The sequence below is a fragment of the Macrobrachium nipponense genome, chromosome 33 (assembly GCF_015104395.2).
Source record: "Macrobrachium nipponense isolate FS-2020 chromosome 33, ASM1510439v2, whole genome shotgun sequence".
In the NCBI taxonomy this organism is placed as follows: domain Eukaryota; kingdom Metazoa; phylum Arthropoda; class Malacostraca; order Decapoda; family Palaemonidae; genus Macrobrachium; species Macrobrachium nipponense.
The window spans coordinates 34,826,234-34,850,658 of NC_087219.1; the positions used below are offsets into that span (position 1 = coordinate 34,826,234).

General features: G+C 34.7%; 2 protein-coding genes across 5 annotated transcripts in view; one reads left to right on the forward strand and one right to left on the reverse strand.

Annotated features, from left to right (window-relative positions):
• LOC135203092 (pre-mRNA-splicing factor syf1 homolog) overlaps window positions 1–3,595 on the forward strand; it is a 41,565-nt gene extending 37,970 nt beyond the window's left edge. Inside the window, 5 exon segments of the mRNA XM_064232715.1 lie at window positions 378–590; window positions 749–1,000; window positions 1,181–1,352; window positions 2,590–2,727; window positions 3,418–3,595. Of these exon segments, the coding sequence (XP_064088785.1) occupies window positions 378–590; window positions 749–1,000; window positions 1,181–1,352; window positions 2,590–2,727; window positions 3,418–3,476 (834 nt within the window). The 3' untranslated portion in view covers window positions 3,477–3,595.
• Window positions 3,596–3,826: 231 nt separating this feature from the next.
• The window catches only part of LOC135203091 (uncharacterized), a 28,214-nt gene continuing 7,615 nt past the window's right edge, over window positions 3,827–24,425 (reverse strand). Inside the window, exons 4-6 of one of the 4 annotated variants that reach the window (XR_010311858.1) lie at window positions 21,003–21,110; window positions 20,333–20,542; window positions 3,827–6,197 (exon numbers count right to left, since the gene is read on the reverse strand). Coding sequence is in view for 1 of the 4 variants with exons in the window: in XM_064232714.1 (XP_064088784.1) it covers window positions 20,537–20,542; window positions 21,003–21,110 (114 nt within the window). In the remaining 3 variants the exon portion in view is untranslated. Of the gene's footprint in view, window positions 6,198–6,304; window positions 11,690–17,704; window positions 20,543–21,002; window positions 21,136–24,425 lie in introns of those variants that run through there. The other 3 variants (XR_010311859.1, XR_010311857.1, XM_064232714.1) reach the window with 3 other exon arrangements.

Below are 24,425 nucleotides of genomic sequence, written 5' to 3' on the forward strand. Positions count from 1 at the left end.
GTATTTAGTTTACATTTTTACCTCTGTGACTTGATGGTTGTGTGAAGATCTGAAGACTATATTCTGGGCATCATGATGGTTTGCTAGAATTTTGGCTAAGTAAATATAATGCTGATGATGAAATATAGTTTAATTGTGTGGTTTATAATGTAAACAAGGGAGTTTTTGTTAGTGTTAATTAAACTATGAAATTTAGAAGTGGAACATAATATACCTATAATCTAGATATGTTTGTGTTTTAGTTGAGTTTTATAATTAACAACATGCAGCATGTTGAATAGACTTAATTGTCTCAGATGGTTTTACATGCATAAATGACATTGTGCAAAACAAAGTCGTAGATCAACTAACTAAAAAGATATCTTTCTTGTCTCTAGTGTTTGGAAAAATGCCCACCCAAGTATGCCAGAAATTTGTATCTATTGTATGCAAAGATGGAGGAGGAGCATGGCTTAGCCAGACATGCAATGCAGATCTACAGCAGGGCCACAAAAGCTGTTCCACCTGAAGAGAAATTGTCAATATACAATATATATCTACAACATGCACAACAAATATATGGTGTGACAAGAACGAGAGAGATATATCAGGTATGTATGAGGAAGGATTCTACTGTGTTGTGACAGGTCAACTTCATTGGTTCTTGTTTTTTGTCGAGATTCTAAGGCGATATATATTCTGTTACAGCAGTTGTCTTTAAAATTAAATTTTACTTTTATGCAAGAATCTTTTTTTCATTCCCTTCCAGGAAGCTATTGATGACCTTCCAGATGAGGGAGCAAGAGAAATGTGTCTGCGTTTTGCAGAGATGGAGCGCAAACTTGGAGAGATTGACAGGGCTCGAGAAATTTACGTCTACTGCAGTCAGATATGTGATCCACGTGTTACTGCTGATTTTTGGGCCAAGTGGACAGACTTTGAAGTGGCTCATGGGAATGAGGACACAATGAAAGAACTATTGAGAATTAAGCGTTCGATGCAGGCTAAATATAACACACAGGTTTGAATGTATAGCTTTTGGATTTTGTGGGGTTGCAATATTTTGTAGACTTATTCAGCTTTATTGATTGTCTTATGATTTATTTTGTTACATTGCTAGACTTTACAGTAAGTATCATGAAAATCTTAATGAAAGAGTTTCTCTTTCTCATAAATGTATGTACAACTTTTCATTTCTCAGGTGAACATGATGTCAGCGCAAATGTTAGCTTCTGCCGGAACAGTGGCTGGGACAGTATCTGACCTGGCACCAGGTGCTAAGGATGGCATGCGTATGCTTGAGGCCCGTGCTTTTGCCATGAATAAGGCTGATGAACAGAACCCTCCCACAACCTCAGCTCCATCTGCCCCAGGTATTGTTTCAGTGTTTTTGTGCTTGGTATTAGTACTAATTAAGGTCTCTTTTTGTGTGGGATATTGCCATCTATTAAACTAAGTACTGACCTTAGGAAATATTCTTGCATCCTTGGCAAAAACTGCAGAATAAGGTAACTGAAATTTAAATACAAAGTGGTTATCGAGACTAGACTGACTGTCATAAGGTTGAAGCTGATTGTAGTGAAGTTGAATTGTGCAAAAATGGTTCCAGCTATGTATTGGAGAATGGAGATACTTACAGGAAGAATGGGAAAATAGATACTTTTTAACCCTTTTTTATTACTGAAATTAAGTTTCAGTGTGTTGTTATTTGACTCCCTTTAGTTTAGTCAGTTTGAAATTTTTCATTTAGATTTTGCAAAAAGAACTTCAGGTGTCTAATCTCTTGTAGGTTGGCTTCTGAGGTAGTTTTAGGGACCTGATAAAGATAGGCTGTTTAGTATTGAAACAATAACAAGCAACCTAGGATTTGGATATAAACCTTTGCAGTAACCCATAACTTCAACCAACGAGGTTAGTTCAGGCAAATAGAAATTGACTACTATTTCTTGATGTGTGCAGTTGATGCTTAGCATATATATGTGCCACGCATCACTGTGTTCTTAGTTATTATTTCGTTCTCGGAGTAATAGTGAGTTTCTGAATTTTTGTGCCTTTAATATGATGTTCTCTTTTTTTTCTTGCTTTTGTTTTACAGTTGTTGGCATCAACATTTTTCAATTAATGTCTTTCAAATCCTGTTTTCTGGTTATTAGAGGTATCTCCGTACAATTCTGTTATTCACAATGAGTTTTTAAATTGAATTGAATATGGAATTTAGGCCAGAGGCCAAGCATTGGGAGGTCATTCAGTGCTAAAACGCAAATAGATAGTAAAAGGTTTGAAAGATGTAACAGGAGGAAAACCTCGCATTTGTTAGGAGAGGCTGGAAAGTAAGATGGAAAAGAGAGAATATGAAAGGAGGTACAGTAAAAGGAACAAAAGGGGTTGCAGCTACGGGCCAAAGGCATGTTGCAAAGAAACTTAAGTAATGCCTCGGTCCACTGCATTAGGTACTCTGATGGAATTACCCCCACTACAAGGATAATGGGTTTTTTACAGCCCGTACTTATTACTGGAAAACAATTGTTGATAGGACAAAATTAGGCTAAAATTCTTTTTGTGCGACATTGTTAATTGAATTTATTGTGGATGAAACTTCTTCCTTTACAGGAGGGTCCAAAATTCTCTTTGTCCGTGGATCAACCACCAAGAGGGACGATGAGGTTGCTGACACTGCACGTGCCACTAATCCTGATGAAATTAACCTGGATGAGGATGATGATGATGATGAAGAGGATGACGAGGAAGGTAAAAATGAAGTGCCGTGCTCAGTGCTATATTTTACTGTAATATTGTCATGTTCTGCAGAGGTGTTCTGTTAGAACAGTCTCATGAAATTCAAACATTTTCTTCTAGTACACTAACTGTTAGTAATAATTATACTTTCATTGTTGTAGTGGTAGGTAAGTAAAATATTTGTGACTTCTATTGTTGCTAAATTGCCACTACGTATTTTCTTGGAATAGAATGACTGTCTTGAATTATTATCATAAGTAAATGTTTTTGTGCCAGCTTTCCCCTTTAAGGGGTTAAACATAAAATGAGTTCCCTCCCTCATAATTCTTGATATTGATTTGAAAGGTACCAAGCAAAGCACACTACAGTAGTTTGTTTCTGCAAGGGACGAGCTTTTTTATTGAAATTTCGAGTACTGTGCATATTTTTTCACAATCAAGGGCATCTTAATTTTTGATGCCTTATGACAGCATTATTTGACTAATTTTGTAGTAATGTAATGGTTCTACAAATGAGTATTAGCCTTGTCTTTTATATCCTGTACTTGGATTCAGTGTCATTACGCTACTATAGATTAAAACACGTTGCATTGAAAATAATTCTGCAAATCTGGACAGACCTCACTCTTCACTTTCTTCCATATATTTAAATGAAAGTGCAAGCCCTTGTATGATGCTAAACAATATACTTCTTGCATTGCAGACATTCCTCAACAACGTGAAGTTCCTTCAGCAGTATTTGGCCAACTCAAACAGGAATAGTGTTTGAAATCAATTTGCAAGTGCTCCAAAGTTTTTGGATAATTTCCTGGAACTGAGGAAGCTGTGATTATTGGAAAGGATGAGATTCGTTTAAAAAATATATTCTATAGTTACTTTTGTTTTCAGATATTTTTTTACCCAACTTGTATTGGAAACTATTTTAGATTCCTAATATATTTAACTCATTGTTCTTGGTTATTATATTGCTTTTTTTATGTATCCATTATGGGAATTGGATCTAATTAGATTTTCTCTAATGCCCCTCACACAGTAAGGAACCAGGAATCAAAATTAATTCAAGCCAACTGACAAGTTAAATCATAACTAAGGTTCATGTTTTTACCTTATAGACAGACAGATTGATGTTCAGCTGCTCTTTAACATTGACCTGACTGCATTGCCAATGAAAACTCAGTCGGATATGCTGTATCTACCATGGTTGTTTCAAAATTTTAGCCTACAAATGCTTTTGTATATTTACAAGTTGTGAATATGTAGCTCAACGCTATTCCTGCCTGCTCATGTTGGTATGTATTTGGATACATGGTTACCAGCCTGAGTACTTGGGCATTATCAGAGTATGTGAAATATACTGCCAACAAAGTTCCAAAGAGAAACTCTTTCCTCTTTTCAGGGACCGAAGGGTCCTGGAATTTTGCTACAAACTTGGGAACAAATGAGAGATTTCAAACTCTTCAAGTGCCAGGTGAGATTAAGGAAATCCATACAACTCGCCAGTACATTTCGTTGAGGCTAGAAAGAAGACAGTCTCTAGTGTGAGATCTTGGTATGACAGCTCTCCCTAGCGCTTGTACAGCACCTAAGTTAGGCTGAAAAGGATGAGAGTTGTGTCCCACTCCTGAAACTGAAGCTCCTGCGGAGGATGAGAATGCTTGAAGTCCTTTAGAAGCACAAGGAACTCCCTGTGTAGCAAGGCAAGTGATAGCTTTTCATGACAAGAGGCTGAGAGGAGCTTTGTCTGAAAACAGGTACACCTGCAATCTGCTGAATGGAAGCTCTGATAGTATGGAAATGACCCATCATGCTCTTGAAATGCTTGCAGGTCAGCAGTGCAACTTGCATTTCCTAAATGTGCCGATGAAATTCATCATTTCCTAAATGATGTGCTGATGAAATTCATCCTCCGTCCACACACTCGAAGCATACGTGCATCCAAGAACAGAAGCATCTCTGGGAAGAAGAGATTAAGAGGTTCCTGTTGTCCACCCACCAAGTAAGGCCCTCTATAACTTCCTTGCTCAAGGGCATGAGTTGGGAGGGAAGTGAACCCAGTTGTTGCTTGTGCTGGAGACTGAAGAAGACCTGCTAATGCTGAACTAGTTGTTCCTGCCATAACAGGAACTGTGCTGAAACCTTCCTTAGCCTACTGTCATAAGACTAAAGAAAATTCTTGTTGCTGCTGTGTTTATAAGCATGCTCATATACTTTGCCTGCTTGGTTATGACATCTGACTTGTTCCAGTTTCTCAGCATCCCCAGGTCATCATGACAAAATGAAAGGCCATGATCATTGTTCTAGAGCAACTTCACCTCCAAGGATACCTATAAATAATTAGTACAAAATTTACATAGTGCCACAAGCCTTTTCTTGCAGATGGACCCAAACCGACACTAAGGTGAACACTTGAGGGGCTGTTGTCAGTCCTAAGCATAGAACTTTGAATTGGTAAAACAGTCTTGTTGCACATAAGTGGAGGTACTTTATGGGGGACTGATGGACAAGCAGATGAAAAAGTATGCAGCCTTCAGAGCTGCAGAAAGCATGACATCACTTGCTCTGAAGGAATCCAACATGGGCAGAGCTGTTTCCATCTTGAACCGAGTCTGAAGGGAACACTTGTGTGACACAGAGATCAATGACTGGTCTCCAGTTGCCAGTGCCTTCTTTACCCAGAAGAGCCAACAGTAAAACCCAGAAATTAAAGCACATCCTTCTCCAACATCCCTTCACCTCTGCCAACTGGACCAAAGCTTTTGGAGATACTGCAGTGTAAGACGGGAACAGTGCTGGAACATGAAATGTGACAGGTTTTGATCCTGAAAAGGTATTTTGTTGCTGTTACATGTGAACTCTGTCTGCACATATACAATTAGGATGAGACTATGCATATGCTGAATGAGAGGGTTTTGTCGACTGCCTCATGTACCTCTTAATAGGAACAACGACTAAGTTTGCAGCAGCCCTCCTATCCAAAAAGTCACAAGAGGACCTCAGGCTCTATTCAAGTCTTCACAAGTCTTTGGCTATATGTCACAAAGGATGATAGATGAAACGATGAATTGGGTTCACACCTCCAGTATGTTTACAGGCTTCTTTTAAGGTCCTCAACAACACAATGGCTCTACATATAATCTTCTGTCAAGATCTCCAAACCCTCTGAGACAAGCCCCCACTGCAGTGGATAAGACACTAGGAAGGAGCACCAATTAACTTGTTGGTAGACTGACCCCCTTCGAGAATGAAAAGGCAACTGCCTCCAATTCTTCCAGCTTCTAGGGTTGATGGACTTGATTGGGGTTTGTAATATCTCCTGTCCTTTGTTCCAGGTGTCTGAACTTCCTAAAGATTGGTGTAATGTTGTCCGCATTCTTCATGGCAGACTGTCACAGCAGAGCCCTCAGAGATAACACAGATGTGCCAAGCTAACAGTTGAAACTGATTTTTTTCCTTTACTAAAGACTGTTGCCTTGAGAATTTTGTCTGAAACAGGAAATGGGCTACATTAAAAAAATGGTTTTGTGAAAACATTTCATAATTATTAAAAAAATGGCTACAATTACAAGGAACTGAATAAAACCATGTAAAAATAAATATGCATTATCTATAATTTGCTTTAACAAGTAACTTCTGAAAATATACAATATCACAAACAGTTCACAAATCTACAAAAAAGAAAATGAAATATGTATGTTAAGAGGCATGATAACTTTAAATACAAAAGCACAGATAAACTGTCACTAAACTTTACTAAGCATTCACAGTTACATTCTATACCATTGGTCCGTTTATAAGCAGACATAATATTTTCCATTTCACTATTTATTTGTACCTATACCACCAACACAGGTAGAGTTTCAGTTGACAAAACATAGTATACTATTGCTGCACTAAACTTTTCAGCATTCAGAATTAAAAATAATCATCCCGTTACCAAGGCAGCTAACAAACAAGTCACTGGCTTATGTTATGTGCCTTGTGCCTTCTTCAGCAGTGGCAGAATAGCTCTTCCATAATGGGAGAGGCATTAGGACAGCAGTGACCTGTTGCCAGCTGAAGTCTGAAGACACTCCAGTAGTTTTAGGGCCTTGGTGCTAATGTGCTCACTCTCAGTACAAATTTGAACCATTGGTCTATGTCCCAATCCACAATCTTGACAAGTATGGATGTGAGGTGTGATATGAGGCCATCTGGATGCAATGTGCTTTTCAAGACAATAGTGCAACTGAGATTACTTCCACAAAGAATAAGGCATCTTATGGTTAGTGGCTTGTAATATACAGTTTTACAACAGAATACCATGGCTAGTATATAGAAACTCTACTACCCTGTAATCAAAATGTACAGAAGTGCATCAACAATTCCCTATATACCAATCACAATGCCTTCAATGTTGCTATTACAAGAATCACTTCAATAAGTTTTTTCTCACAAAAATAATCCATAAATGATTTAAATGACACCTTAATTCTGAAATTATCATAATTTACATATGATGCATTATATGTGCTAAAGTTCTCTGCTCAAGAAAATCCTCATAGATATCAAGTCATACAATACAATGAGATGTTCCTGTCCTTTGTATATGTACAGGAAATGTCCCTACAAATAATAGAAGCAAAATTTGCATCACAGAATACTTCTAATCTTAGATTCCTTACTTATTAATGAAAGGTTCTGAGTAAAGAAAAACATTATGCAACAATATATCGAGGCTTTGTGCTGCTACAAATGTTAAAAACTTACACAGTGAGGTTACTTCTCGACTATCAAGTAAAGTAATATGCATTCACTTCTAGAAGCTCTCCATGAATATTATTGAAACGTGAAACATTATAAAACCGGATACTATTTTTGTTTGAAAAATAAAAATTAAAGACATCTAGTACATTAAAACTACAAAGCTGAAAAAAAGTGTTAATCAATCGAACCAAATATGCTGTGATACAAATTAAATTTGGCATGCTGTGAAGTGTGTTCAAAAACTTATGAGACTATGGCTATAAAGAGCAAAAAACTATAGGCAGTGATATACTACACCCAGTATTTCTGCAATGGTTGGAAAGTTCTCAGCAAGTTGCAATATCTGAGTCAAACACTATCTGCAATTTGTGATGATTTCCACGGTGTCAAAACAGTAACCTTTCGGTCCGATCTCCATCTTACGGAAGAAGGAGAAGTGGCAGTGAGCCAAATTTGGCAATGTCGTTTCCCAGCTCCAACTTTGACACCATATAGGAGATACAGGAGAAATCAAAGATGGTGCTTGACAGTTATAGAGGCTTCCTAGGAGCATTCCAAGTGAGGTAGAAGCGCTGTTGCTGCACAATTGACTGCTTTGAAGGATGGCAGCAAAGTCTGAATCAAGCACATCTTTTAATCATTATAGGTTGAAATAGTCTCATAACTTTCTGATCACACCTTATGCTGTATAGAATATTTAGCGTACAAGAAGCTCATGGCATACCATCAACACCAGCAAACAAAAACAATTACTGGTATTTTTTCACAGAAATTTCAAATACAATATACTTATAGTAAATAGAAATCTTTAGGAAATCAAGTAATACTAAGATTATTTGATAATCTGAAGAGAGTTGTATTTGTAATTTAAATCGTGGTATGCTTTCTGGATTATCAGCAAGTCTTCAGGGATGAAGTGGCTAGCCCCATATCCTTTTCTTTACCTTACAAAGAGCTGCTATCAATTAACCATTTGGCTAGATTGATAGGTGGTAGCCCAAGAGTGATTCACAGACTAGCTCAAATGAGCTAAGCACTGCATCACTCGCACACATGTACACCTTGTTTTCCTAGACCTCATATATATAATTTTAGAAAACTATATTGTAAATTTAATTAACAAATCATGTCATACATATACGTAGGCTCACTCTGCTGAGAAAGTGGTGCTATCTTCAATTATCTTTTAAAACTAAATGTTTAACCAGATCACCTAGCTAAAATGTAAACTTTTTAACAGCTGGTTCAAATGGTTTAACTTTTGATTAGTACTGTAAATAAGAGTAGCATCTATTACAGTAAGTTAGTTTTCTTAAATGCAATTCTTTTACAGTATCAGAAAAGGAGAATGTAGGTTATTTAAACATTTCATTATTCCTTCAAGCTTAAAACAAGACATACAGTTTTCACTTAAAAAAAAAAAATTGTTGGCAAAAAGAGTACAAAATAAGTAGTATCAAAGTAGTGATTAGGTAAAAGAAAGCAGAGAAAAATACTGAAAACTTGAAAGTAAGAACAGGAACTAAAATGAATTGTCTATGTTAAGTCTTTAATAAATATTTCAGCTCCAAAATTCTTAATTAGCATTCTTCATTGTAGGTAACAATAAAAAAAAAAAAAAAAAAAAAAAAAAAAAAAAAAAAAAAATTTTTTACCAATTTGTATTTTTCATAACTTACAAACCTGAGGTCTTAACATTAGGATAAATACTCAGCGTCAGCTGGAAACTGGTAAAGTTTAAAATAATTGTGTACGCAAGGGACTATTGGCATCTGTCCTTGGTCATGAGACATGTGGAGCCACCTACATACCCCTCTTTAACTCGTGACCCCGTTAGTTGCATTTTACACTAGTCTATGTGCTGTTGTATTGGTGATTTGGTTGGTGTGACCAACAAGCAACCAATGGGAGGTGTGCTATGAAGGAACAACAAAACTTATAAATAAAACAGTATGACTAAACCTACACTCACCAGTAATTAGATAAATTTTGACAAGGTGCTCGGACCAGTGTTTTCACCATACCAAGGTTAATATCTTTACTATTTTGGGTGGGGGGAGCTAGCCAAAAGAATTCTATAATTTAGTTTGCTTTCACTCCAAGATATGGCACTGTTGTTAAGCAAAACCCACAAGGGAATTTTTCTTGAAGAGGAGATGAACATTATAGCAGCAATGTAAAGCTAACAAAGTTGGACACAGCTGGGAACAGACCAATGGAAATGGATAACAATCAGGCTAGAAAGACCTAAAATAAAAAGAATAAAGGGAGTGGAGGAGAAGTCAGAAAGCAAGGCAACAAAAAACAATTATAGATAATATATTTTAAAGAATTCACCTCAAGTGTCCAACCTATAATGTATTTTCATAGTGACATGTTTAAGCATTTTAAAGTCTCTTAAGTAACTTTTCTTGCAGTTGTTTGGTAAAAAGTTGCTGCTAGACATGAGCACCCAAACAATACCCATGAATGCAGTATTGTGTAGAATAAATACTTTTGGGATTTGTATATATATATATTTTTTTTTTTGCAGAGCACACCTTAAGCTAATTCTTCATGTCAAAGTACATCAACCATGTAATTTTTTTCCTTATAAAATTCTTCAATCAGGTTAATGAAGTTTAATGAACTAAGCACTATACTTTTCAACCTGCCTTACCCACTTTATTGAAATTTTAATCTTGTTTATTCTAGTACCAAAGCTCATAAGAGCATATTACTAACACAAAGGAACTGGAAAACCTAGACTAACAGTACGTTAACAAATTTGGGTTAACTATTTCTTGTATACCTTAAAAATCAGCATTTAAAAATGCTATCTGAAAGAACAGATTCCTTAAAACAAACTTAGTATTTGGCATCATGTAATCCATGGTCTTCCAACTGAAAGCTAACAATAGCCATATTTCATAGCACTAGCTTATTAAATGCTGTTGAATGGGGAACAAATCACATTCTACTTCTCAAATATTAACCTGAGGGCAAAATAGCACAACCTACAATGTTTGATGATATTTATCATACACTAATGTCACTAACAGATCAAACCACTAAAACATCAAGGATTTTAAAAAAATTGCACAGACAAAGTATCATGGTGATTTACCATTACAGTACATGGTAATCAAACTGATACTTCCCTCTCAATCTCAATAGAAACAATTTGAAAAGGCCGAAAAACTAAAATTTACAGCACAGGTCAGTGGTTCCTACAAAAAAGTATTTTGAAAAGAAGCAAACCAATATGAAAAGTATTGAACAAAGAAAAATTTCTTTTCATCATCAACAACTTCTACAACCAACTCGGAAATAAAACAAGGAAGAGTTTAAAGCCAAACACCTAGCACCAAAGAGAATAATGAGTCTAGATGAACTGGGGTCTTGAGGATGTGAACATCTATTTTTAATTTACCTTTTTCAAGATGGAAAACTAAAGTGGTTGACCCAAAAGAAAGATGGGAGTATGGTTGTCAATCTCGAGCTACAAGCAAATTTATGACTCCTGTCCAATAATTGAATTCTGTTTCGCTTGACTTCCATCCCAGCCCAACTGCCATTGTAGAGTTGACCAACTCTTTCCTTAACATTTTGGGAAATTGATGAATTAGTATCTGCCTGTGCCAAACTATCTGAAAGACTGCAGATGAAGGATTACATTGACAAAACTAATCTAACTAGTCCATCGAGCTGAAAACAACTCGAAGTGCTAGCCTGAGAGGTTTGGAAGTAGGTAAAAGTTCCCAGTTAACCTTAGCTTACTCACCATAAAAAACATTGATCACAAGCTACTAGTAGTTCAGTGCCAAGCTTTGTTCCTAAATAATTATAATCCTGTCCAAGCACAAAGATTTGACTCTTTCCAGCTCAGTTGAAAAAATAGAGTTATTAAAATATCCATGAAACAATAAGTTTTTACAAGTAATGTCACAGCAATACGGCCTGTAGTCAGTGCACGTACATGACACCAACACAGCACTGCAGCAACAGTTCCCCTTGCAATGTAAAAACACCATACAAACGAACAAACAAACAAACAAACAAACAGTTCCCCCTGTCAAGTGAGAACCATGAGAGAAACATAACTGACCTTCCATTCATCACCACAGCATATAGTTAAAGTTTAGGAACTGAAAAAGGCACTGTTCACTTCTCTGATGGCATCCTTCTTTCTGCTACATTAAGCAGTTCAAAATTAAGTCCCCATCACCAAGTTGGCCCAGTTAGATTACTATCTGGGGGAAAAGAGATCATGAATGGTACCTAGTAGCCAAACACTGCCTTCATTGCAGCCCCTAACTTGTACAGTGGAGATATAACCAAAAAGTTTATTTTACTTCGTTCACTGTTGCTTTGAACAGCATTAACCAAAAAGTTTATTTTATTTTGTTCACTGTTGCTTTGAACAGCATTATACAGTTTTATATCTTGATTCTCTAAAACTAACATATCAAAACTAAGTCCATTAGCAAATACTGACTGCAACACATTCAGAGAACTTCACTGTCTGGTTATTAAATTCAACTCTGATAAAGAATTCAGTCATTTTGCTGGCTGTATTTAACTTTCAATTGGAAGTTAAGGCATATACACAACAATGGTTGGACAAACGACCTCAATCTGTTGAATGATATAAAAATTAACCAGCAACTACAAACTTGATGCTAAGCATTTTAAACATAACATTAAATTTTTTTTAGAAGTACGGTTTGGTGATAATCTTGGTAAAGTAATCCCTATCCTTCTTAGCAAATATTCTTGAAGTGGTTCCGATTTGATTCAGATGTTTATACACATTAATAAATTCTTAAGAGCTAATGACTACATACTGTATTTACTTACCTATGACAATAATCAGCACCTCAATTTCTGAGCATCATAAAATTATTCTTGCAGGGGTTACATAAACAAATCTTACATTGTAACCTGAAATTGAATCCTCTACCATTTAATAAAAACAGTAAACACCGTTCCCGTGTTTTTACACCACCAAATAGGAAGCCCACACAAAAACTTTTAAGTAACAGAAATGGTTCGTTTATACTTCAGAAGGGAACAATTCATCCCCTTTTTGAAATAAAACGTGTTTGTAAGAGAGAGGGGAATGATCCCTTTTGAAAGCTTAATAAAAAAAATAATTTCCATTACTGGAAGTTTTTTGTGTGCTCTTCCTTTATTCCTCCATTTTGATAAAATTCACATATGAACTTGTTAACTCTAATTAAAGCTTCATGAATAATTGCAACAACAACCACAATCAACCAGTGAATTACAAATTACTGTGCTCAGACTGCTTGGTTTCAAATTTCAATCTTACAAGTAAAGCACATTTATTACTTGTTACATCACAGTTTCCATTTTTTTAATCAATATCTTATAAATAAAAAATTATGCAAACAGTACACTACGTATATGCAAAATGCATAAAAACGACTTGATTAACCTATGCTACTTTATACTCTGGCAAACACAAGCAGCTGTAAGACTATTTTTGTTTCAAATCAGGAAAAGAATATTAATTCCCAAAAATAAAGAAATGTCATGATACATATAGAAAAAGCAAATCAACTACACTTACTAAAACTACATTCAAACTTTACAAAAGATTTGGTCTGAATAAATTTTAAACTTTACAAAGGATTTGGTCAGAGTAAACTCTTAAGTTTAATATCCATCATAGTTCTCTAAAAAGCTGCAATAAAATCTACATTGTAATGAACCTTACTTGTGTGGCCTTGTAGAATTTACAGTGCTGTGGAATGCAATGTTGTATTTTTGCAGGGGAAGACAGTGACTGATTCAATTATCAAACTTTCTAAATAAATTGGGATTTTGGTGACATTTTTTGCATCTAATGGATTAATAAATAGAAGTGAAAACTCTCCTAAAGATATCTACTCATTTGCCAAGGATTAACGTTTGGTTATAAATAGTGCTATTATGGAGAAATCTAATGCTTCACAAATCATCTAAAGAAAAAACCTTGTCCTTCTCAATGTAGGTTATCTGTACAAAAGACATCACTCTACAGCTTTTTGCCTCTCTTCAAAAACCAAATTTTGAGTGGAAAATACTTCACAATTCTAAAGCAAATTACGGGACTGTAATTACTGTACATTTTCCTTGTGGATTTTTGAAATTATCGTTACTTTTACAATGGATGTTTATTTCAGAGATCCAACTAATAAGCATAAGTTTGAGCACATAACTCTAAAGGAGTACTTCCTGCCTACATAAGCTACACATACTGACAAACACACTAGGCAGTCCCCTGGTTACGGCGCTTGGCTAATGGAGCCGTTAACCTGATTTTATGGCGCCGTAAGCAATTTAACAGCACCATGCCCAGTTGTGCAGCACTGTAAGCACCATTTAATCCCATTATTATGATGATGTTCCTGTTTATGGAGTTTTTCATGTTACAGCATCCCACTGGGAACGGAACTCCTGCCATAAACCACGGACTGGCCTGTACTACGTTTGGTACTTGAGTTACACTCTGACTTCCTTGTGTCCACAGAAAATGATTAACTCAATATCCCATTAGTTTTCAGTATTGTATAACACAAAATGACTATTTTTCAACAAAACAGAAATTTCAAACCTTTAAAAAGGAAATAAAAATGGCCAATAATTCTTCCATCTCAAATTCTACCCTCTTATACTAACATGTGACAGCTAAAATCTCTACAGTAATTACTTGATGAATCTATTTGCAAACAACTTACAAAATATTCAGTTATGATAAGCTGATAACAGTTACAATACAATTTTAAGGTGAAATAATGATTACACATTACTGTAAAAGAAAGAACCCAGTGCATATTCGTGACAATTCTTGTTTTGTCAAGACTGCACAGAAAAAGATGTTGGTGACACCTCAGTCATGATTTCTGTATTCTTCAGTATATACCTGCACATTTTTTTTTATCTTCAATGGCTTGAATGAATTTATTATGTCTGTGTTAATGCAAATTTTTTTTATTCACTATATTTGCCTTTTTCTAAGCCTAGCTGGAAAGCATTAAAGAAAACACTTCAAGAAATACCAATGACAATGGGGGATACTACGAAGTACGATGGGACAGCTACCATATACTTTTTCCATCTGCGAAGCTTCCTGGTTACTATCTATAGAAGTACCGAAATATATCTATCAAAGTTTTTCTAAATTGCTACACTGCCTACAAAGTTTCACTAGTTATAATCCTCTACAATGACTATCTCAAATTTGGTGAAAACTATTCATATAAAAATTGTGCTTCAAAAGTCAATGAAAATGAAAAATTCAATTGAATACTAATTGATATCTTGACAGACACTTGGTGCCCTTAGGAAATCAATGTAGCAAAAATGATTAAGATCATGTAACAACCACTACTATGTTAGGGGTTTCAAGAAAACAGCAAAACATGAAGGACGAAGTAATTCTGTCCAGCAGCAAACACTGTTTCAAGATTAAATATTTTATAGATCAGGGCAATTTACCTAATTTTACGGTTCATTCTTAGTCACTGCTATTTTGTGCTATGTGGTCTGGTTAAATTACTTGTGATAATGAACCAAACCTAACTAAAGTACTTCATAGGAACCCAATATGTATCAATTTAAAATTTAATGTGACTAAGTAAACTGTCACTCATGGGCAACCATCCTAAAAACAGTAAGTGTTCTAAATACAGCCTTATGTCTGCCATGTTTTAAGAACCAGCTGAATTTATGGAATATACTGATGGCCTGCCAACATCTAAAACTTAAGTCTATGATAATAAAAATGATTAATTAAGTACTTCATGAATATTGAAAATTTCTACCCATCATTCAATATAAATCATCCAACCAATGTAATCTGTAACCACTCTGTATATTCTTTTATAATTTCATTACCTCTGTCTTCGATGTTGGTAAGTCAATAAAGTGGAAGCAAAGATGTCTCCACAGAGCAATGTACTTATTTTATATTAGTCTTGTAGCTTCTCCAATCCATCATCAAAATAAACCATGTATATTATCTAGTGGAAATTCAAATGGTTTTGCTCATTGGAGCTGTTTGCTATGCTTGCTTCTATCTGACTAGCAGGTGAATTAACAAAAAGTGTTGGTGAAAGTTGTTTGGTGGTACCTGATGGAACTGGGGAGTCAAAGAGATTATAAACTTTGGTTGTTGGTTTATATATACCGTTAGCTCAATATTTCCTTCTGATGTCCTCCCTAACACTCTGGACGAGTTCTACTTTAAAATTGGGAGTATTATACTATTTTCTGTGCTTGACAAGTGCCAAACACCAATGAATCTTCATACTCTTTTGATATATTGTACACTGAAACAGAGTCAAATTGACCAGGTAAATCACAAACCACTAACCTAAAAGCAAAGTCTATTTAAAATTGGTGGATCATGTACTATTAATATCAAATGAATTTTTAAAAAGCAGAACCTAGAGGGTTTGTGTCAATGGCCAGTACAGTAACTTAGTAATGTCATTTTCAGGAATCCTCAGGGCAGTGTTTTTGAACTTTTGTTATCTATTACCTATATACTAGTGACATGTAGTATTCTCTGGAAAACAAACTGATTACATACACTGATGATGTTCCAGTTGTTGTCCTTTTCTGCACCTTTGGTCTACAGTTGCACGGTCCTTGTACTCAGTATGATACCTAGTCAATCCTGGATACTTTTGCATTCTGATTTACATATACATCACAGTTTTAAATGTCAGTGACTTAGATTTTAGGTGTAACTTTTGATAAGAAATTCACTTTGTTTGCAAAAAAGTTGGTATCTTGCAGAAATGTCTTGTGATGAAGCTATTACGTATATCTAAGTAATTCCTTGTTTAGAATATTGTTCTCCTGGTGCTGACTCTCATTTCAAACTCTTGGATAGAATTATGTCACCAGTCAAGTTTACTTTGCCTATTCCAAATGTTAACTTGTGGCATGGCTATGAAGTAAATTCATTGTTTGTTGCATAAAATGTACAACAACAACAAAAAAAACTTTACCTAACCTAGCTGTTTTTGCTCACAACACTAGGATGGATGCTGCTGTAGCAAATACGTAATGAAATCTTTTCTAGTAACAGGTTTAATACTACTACATAAATCTGCTGCGAGTTTTAAGTTTAGCTACTACTAAAATGCAGAATAGTCTACCTATCGCAGTTATGGAATCTCCTAACTTTCAAATGTTTAAGTGAAGAATTAACTCATTCCAGCTTTCTGCTGACATTCCCTTAATTCAAGGGTATCAATTTTATTTGCTATTCCTTCATATTTATTTATTGATCACCTTTTCTTTCAACTTACTATCTTTGCAGACTGAGTTCCCTTTGGAGGCCTCTTGGATTTATAGCTGTAGATTTACAGAAAGTAGGAAATTGAGGTGATGGCTACATTTATTATTACACTATGTTTTTCTAGAAATACTTTGCACTTCTTTTTATTTACCACTGAAATGGATTTAAAATTATTCCTAAGGAATACTTATTAAAAAGAAGTTTAAAATTCTTGCTTCATTGGGAAACAAGTTAAAAATTAGTGAAAAAAAAAAATCATTCTAATGGAAATGTTGAAATTTTTCTTCCCCCTTTTCAATAATGTCTTTGGCATTGAAAATGGCAAGTAAATGAAGAATATATGTACGTACTGTACTTATTCATGAACAAATAAAATATAAAGTTGACATATTGGCCCTAAAAGACTTCACTAGCAAATTTTGTATGATATTACAGTAAACAAGTTTTCTTTTGTAAAATCAATTTGTACGAATAACAGAATTTTACTCCAGTTTCCACTGGTATACTGTATTTGGTTTGGACATTGGCCCATAAATATGGAGTAATAATTATGTAAAAAACAAAAACAAAAAAAACCTAAGAGGTATTAAAAGTCAGCCAAAGTGAGCCTCAGGAGGCAATAGCAACCTCAATGTAGCCAAGCTTCACTTATAAGCCCCACACCCACATCCAGTCATCATTTTGAAAAATCTGCTTATCTCTTCTTTTCGTTTTTTCATTCACTGGATGTTTCCACTCATTTCAAGTACTTCCGAGAGATTAATTTCTTCTGGGCATTTCAGAGAAGCAGCAATGTATTTTCACTTTCACTTTCAAAGTTCACTGAACCAGCTGATGCCAAAGCATATTAAACATTGCCTTCTTTTGATATTTTGAAATCTTATTACTCAACTTTCCTTGTTCTTACCACTGGCTGTTTGATGTCTCTTAAGACAGAGTAATAACTTAATTGTGACATTAAATATTTATATTTATATTGATTTTACACTTTTACACAAAAACCAGCACTTGTAAGTGTATGCTGGCTCACAAAGAAACTTCCACTTTGGGAAATGTTGAGTTCTGTTGGATCTAAAGACCTACACAGAACTACTGGGTGGAGAAATGACTGTATTTTACCTTATTTAATTCAAACCACCTATTATGCATGAAGACCAGAAGAATGTGTGGCGGAAAAAGTTCAATATTTCTGTCTATACATACCAATAAAAATAAATCTTCGTCATGTAAAAGGCTGGATGCGTTCTAGTGTGCTAAAAAAATTTGGAATACTCTGTTCTGAGAAAATGTTATGAAGATTCAGAGCCTTTGGCTCCCTCAAGGCTTTACAAAATGAAACGATTTATCCATTACACATACAGCAAATTCCCGTATGATCCTAAACTGACTTCTTGGCATTAGACTCATAATTCATTTAACAAGAGCATAAAGGTTTTATTGCTCACAGAAGTCTCAAAACTATTCAGCATTTTTTATGTACGAATCATGTTCAATATTCTATTCCAAATGTTTCAACTGAGTCTTTCTTGGCAGGACAAAAGGCTGTCCTTATAGACTAAAATAGCTACAGGTCACCACCATTCAATATAACACAGCAACGCTGTATTGTATCATACTAATAAAAAAAGATTTTAATGAAGATACCAAACAACTTAAAAAAGAATGGTGAAATTTGCCCATCAAAAATGAAATCAATATAAATGACAGGAACTACAAGATAATTGCAAACCCTAATAGCAGGACACAGCACAGGAAACAAAAGATTCAGACACATAGAAATGTTGTATAAGTATAACCTGCTAAAGAAATACTGTATAAACAGAACTTGCTAACAACTTGAAAAGTATTATTTCACTGCTGATCACAACTATATGAGTAACAAAATTTTGTGACATTGGCAAGACAGAATATGTCCAGTCTTGCAAATGTTTCTATGATCATGAGAATGAGTATGCGACAGTGAGTACAACTACATGAGAAGCAATGCCTATCACTCATCTAATTACTTCAGATAACCATTATCTATCAGTTTTACTGTAGTTACACATATAAAGCCAATATTCTTTGGCAAATTAAATGCATCAAAATAGATGCTGACTTGGTTTTGTATATTTAGTGCCTCAATTGGCAACACACAGACACATCGTTAATTATACATAATCATACAAATTATATGATGCATTCTTCCTAAAAATATAATAAAAAACTTACAGTACTTAAGTGAAAGTAAAGTACCATCAATTATTCCATGTGAATGTAATAGGATATCTGAATTACATTCTTTTCTCTGAAATTAGGTAGCAAGTTTAAAAGGCAGGGAGTTTGGAGTATCTAACACAGAAAGAGAGCACTGCAATTCTTCCAGCACCTCACCCAGAGTCCTTGACTTACGGCAACATATGACCTACTCTATGTACATCAGTCGAGGTGGATGATTTAGTAAACCCAAGACAGAATGCTAAAAATCACAATATCTTTTTCTGTACAAAACTGAAATAAAAATGACAGCAGGTACAGTGCTCTCCACTGAATCTTATACAGAATCTATGAGAAACCCTGAAATTTTCTCTGTAGAATTCAGGATACAGTACAGGTATATTATTCTACAGTTACTCCAACAACGAAATCATAATACAAACTTTTAGTTAACTCACATGGAGATGTGGATCTCCAAGTTTAAAAACAGTAATAGTTTTTGCAACACCTTACAACTAAAAATGACTATGAATCTGGAACTTTCAACTTCCTCAACAACACAATACAACTTTGTTTTTATCATCTAAATGCATCTTTACATTCCTTGGCTATTTATGTCTTGTAATTCCTAGGGAGCTACTTATGTCTTGCAATTCCTAAGGAACTAATATTCTTATTCAAGGCTCTTAGTAAAATCTTTCCCTTTTAAAAAGTCAAAAGTCTTCCTGCAAGCACTTTTCACCTTTTCTTATCTACCATACAGTTTAGCATTCCAATCCAAGATTTTTACAATCTCTTTGTATTTAAATAAACGGCATTCCCATTTTTTAAGAATACATCAAATTTAAGAAAATTACATTATTATAATAAAATAACTTTTTTTATATACTTACCCAGTAATTACCTAGCTATAACTTGAATTTATAGCTAGGTAATTACTGGGGAAGTTACATATACGTACGTGCAAAAATGATAATTTGTCAAAAGCCAAAATTGTTTTATCTTGTTCTCACAAATATCTCAGCCACCCTTTTGGAATACAAGAAATATTTTTCAGTCAATAACTGACGTTAAAAAGTAAAAGAAATTAAAATCTCTCCTCAGTTACACTTGGGCGCATCATTTTGTAGTATGATAGAATGTGAACATGAGTCAGAGTTATTACTGTTTACAACTATTATTATCAAAGACACTTAACTAATGCATTATATACTTTATCGCTGATGGTTTTTTACCAAAAGTTATTACAGTAAGATATATATATACAATTCAAAAACTAACAATCAGTATTCATACATGTAAACTAAAGAGCTAATAAACTAATCAACATACTTTTACAAGGCAGAGATACTGCAACCATGTAAGTACATTTCATACATACCTGGGAATTCTAGAAAACGAAAATTCTATCAACTGTAGTATTATCATGACCAAAATACTCTGACACTGATGATTCTACTTCTTCTGCTGAAGTTTGAGAGCAACCGACATAATATGGTACTTCTGGGTAAGGTGAAATACTATATGAAGATACCAGCCCTGAGGTTGTCCTTTGAAGCTTGAGGCTGATATAAAGTATGTACAATTAATTCTGAAAAAAGGGAAAATACTTTTAGACCCAAAAGAATGTTTCGATATAAGTTACAATTTCTTATTTGAAACAGATATCTTGATTTGAACCCCTTCCCTGATTATCCTAAGTATTCTCGTGATTAACCACCTCCTACTTATTTTTATCTTCCCAAATTTACTCGTTCTTTGATGAATTTCTGTTGTCTATATTTCCTCTACCCTAAGGAAATGTTTAGTATGAGTTTTTGCAAATAGATGGCAGTGTGCCCGTTTACTTTATGAACTTCAAATGTCACATCCTGGTCCTGCAAAATTCTCTCCAAGTTTTTAGCTTTTAAAGCATGGAAAAGATACTAAGAGAGAGAGAGAGAGAGAGAGAGAGAGAGAGAGAGAGAGAGAGAGAGAGAGAGAGAGAGAGAGAGAGAGAGAGAGAGAGAGAGAGAGAGAGAGACTATAAATATACATATATCTGTGCTCACCAGATTAACTCGAGACAAGAGCAAAGCTGTTCTCAAATCTTCATCTTCTGGGTACTGCCATCGGCGAGCGGCACATATGGCACCATCATCGTGGCCGTGATTGACGTTCTGAAGAAGTTGTTAAGTGATCAGTCTTGATAATCCCAAGACAAAACGAGAACAGCATGTTACCAACTTGCTTTATGTAATGAAAATTGGCTGCAGTCTCTCAGTACAACAGATCTTTTTGGATACAGGAACCTTGATTTCATGGAAAATTACTCTAACCAGAATATTTTGAAATTCAATAATAAACTTTTTAGGATAGTTATAGGTATATCCCAATCCTGTTGTAACTTAAGAGAGTTCTGGGCAATTTATCTTTTTAAACTTCTATAAAAAAATGTAAAAGCTCAAAGATCCAGCCTTCAAAGGTTTTGAATTCTGGAAGATCAAGGCATTTTGGCATACATTTTTGTACCTCAAAACATAATAGTATAAGTAAAAAGCAATTAGTAATACAGAGGAAAAACTCATATCTGAAGACAAACTTCCACAAGCAATTAATTCTGCATAAATTTTGAGATATGGTTTGGGTTATAACTATATTAATGCTAAAACATACTACAGGCAGTCCCCAGGTTACGACGGGTTCAGCTTATGATATTCCGAAGTTAAGGTGCTTTTCAATTATATTCATCAGAAATGATTTCCGGGGTTACAACGCATGTTCCAGGGTTACGGCGCCTACAACGCTGATCTGGCACAAGAAATATGACACCAAAAATGCAAAATACCGTATATTTCGGCGTATAAGTCGACCGGAAGATAAGTCGACCCCCCAATTATGAGTAAATTTTTATGATTTTAACTAATATCGGGTATATTAGTCGACCTATAAAATGTGAGGCCAGCCGTACGCTCAAAATAAGCAGCAGGGTAAAACGTATTATATAAAATAACCTGAATGTTATTACAGTACATATGTTGCTCTACTTATCATAAGAAATACAGGTAATATACTCGGTATATTAAGAAATCTGTGTAATATATAAAAGATGAATATACCGGCAAATATGATTAGAAATGACGAAACGAAAGATACGTTACTCAAGTGTAATGTAAACAAACAAAGCCCTAACTAACGCTGCATAACAGCCTACGTATATATGTATGTACAAACTGCCACTCAAGTTAATGTTTTGATTGGGTTGTTAAAACGACGTGCCGGTATTTTATTATTATGTTGGAATATTCCTTGACCATTGGTTCTTCTATGGCATAAACAGGCTCATTTGAGGGAAAACGAACGTGCTGTTGATTCACCAGATTCAAATTCAAACTGGGATCCTTATGATGAAACCGTGAATGATAATTTGTTTGATGAATTGTTTAATTCAAGTGACGATGACTCAAGTAATTTTGAAGGATTTTAAATACATACTTACTATTAAATACAATTTTTTTTATTTAGTGATAAATAAAGATTTCATACCATAAATGTTTTGAACAATAACCCCGGTAAATACAAAACTGTCAGTGAACGCATCCTTCTCAATTACTGTACTACAAATGGCTACGCAATGTTTACACTTGCTGTGCGATTGGGGTTTCTTCAAGTTACGTACTTTGATTTTTTTCATTTACTTTAAGGTAATGGATGTTCTAATGTATTATTATTGTCGTATTACAGTGTGAAATGTTTTTAATACTGGTATTTACATACATAGTTACCTCAACAAGGCTGTCATTGTTATTAGCCAGCTGTAAAGCCTGGATTCCTGTACCGATATGCCAAAATAATCAAGATTCACCTTTTGTTACCATTAGATAAGTCGACCCCCTAATTTTGGCATGATTTTTGTGGGCTAAAGGGTCGACTTATACGCAGAAATATACGGTAATCAATATATGAAGGTTTTTTGATGAAAAATGCAATAAGAATGCAGTTTATATAGTTTTTAATGCACCCAATGCATTAAAAGTAAGGTTTTCTTGGGAATTTTGACGATTTTCCGGCTTACAACGATTTTCGTCTTACAACGCATCTCAAGAACGGAAACCCCGTCGTAACCCGGGGACTGCCTGTAGATATATGGTAAAAACATTTAGTACTTAACAGCTAAAAAATAGTTTCTTAGTTACAGCAAATATGCAGAAATATACGGCAATGATGCCCCCTGCAACTGAAACTGAGAATCTCTCTTTCATCCGTCAATTGTTCATTCTTGAATGAATATCTATTGGAGCGCTAGCCAACTTTTTCACACTTTACTTTGTCGCGGATTTTTGTGGAACATATTTTTCATGTTTCTGAGGGGACTTTCACCAATTCGTAAATTTTTCTATGGGCTGTCCACTACAATGGACCTCCGTATATGTGTTCTCGAGATTCGTGGACTCGTGTATTCGTGGATTTCTCTACAGACCCTATCTACCCATTATTCAAGGGAAATTCACATATTTACAGTATTTTTCTATGAAAAATATCCAGAAATTACTGTATTTTCATATAAATTTCATGATTAACTTTTTGTGATAATTAAAAAAAACTAGGTATAATAATTTTTAGTGGGTTTTTCTTGAGTTCGAGCTAACCATATAGGCAGTTCTTAGCTTTTTTATAAGGGTTCTAAGTATTTGCAGATTTTGGCTATTTGTGGGGGTCTGAACTCATCCCTCCCCAAATGTATCTCTACAATTATCACTAACTCACTTTTTCGTATTAAATTAGACAGTGCACTGTTAAAATAGGCAATGTAAGAATTTTTAGAAGAGTTCAGCATTTCCTGCGGTGGGTTCTGGAACCTATCTCAGTGAAAAAGTGGAGTAGCGCTGCATATTTACTTTGTAATCACCACTGAGTTCATTAAGTACAGCTTTACTTTATGGTTCAATCATAGGTTTTCTATAAATCTCTTTCTTAAATAGTATATTTTAAAAAGCGTTTATCAGTGGAAAAACTACTCTATGAGTTAGATATGTTTTAATTACTGGTGAAAAACTACTCTATGATTTTGACATATTTACCATTTTTAACAATTATTAATTGCATATTAACCAAGGAAAAATGGTGTTATATCTTAAAATTCAGCAATACCTGGCATATTACAAAGACCTTCCAAGGATCTGAGTACATACATCCAATTTTAAGGCATGATCTTTCATGCTTTACTGTAAATCAGCTCAGGAAGGTATTAATTAATTACTGAAGTTTGTTATACTACTCATTTCTTTTAAATCAACTCCTAAAGCAAATTTGAATGCTTAGCAAACATGCCACTATCAATCAATTAAAGCCACTTTTTCCTCAGTTGTAACAGCTCTATTTAACAAATGTCTAACCCAGTGGTTCTCAACCAGGGGTGAATGATATTCTGATATATGGTGAGAGAGTACATGGGCCAAAAATGGGTTGAAAACCACTGGGACTCAAACCAAAAT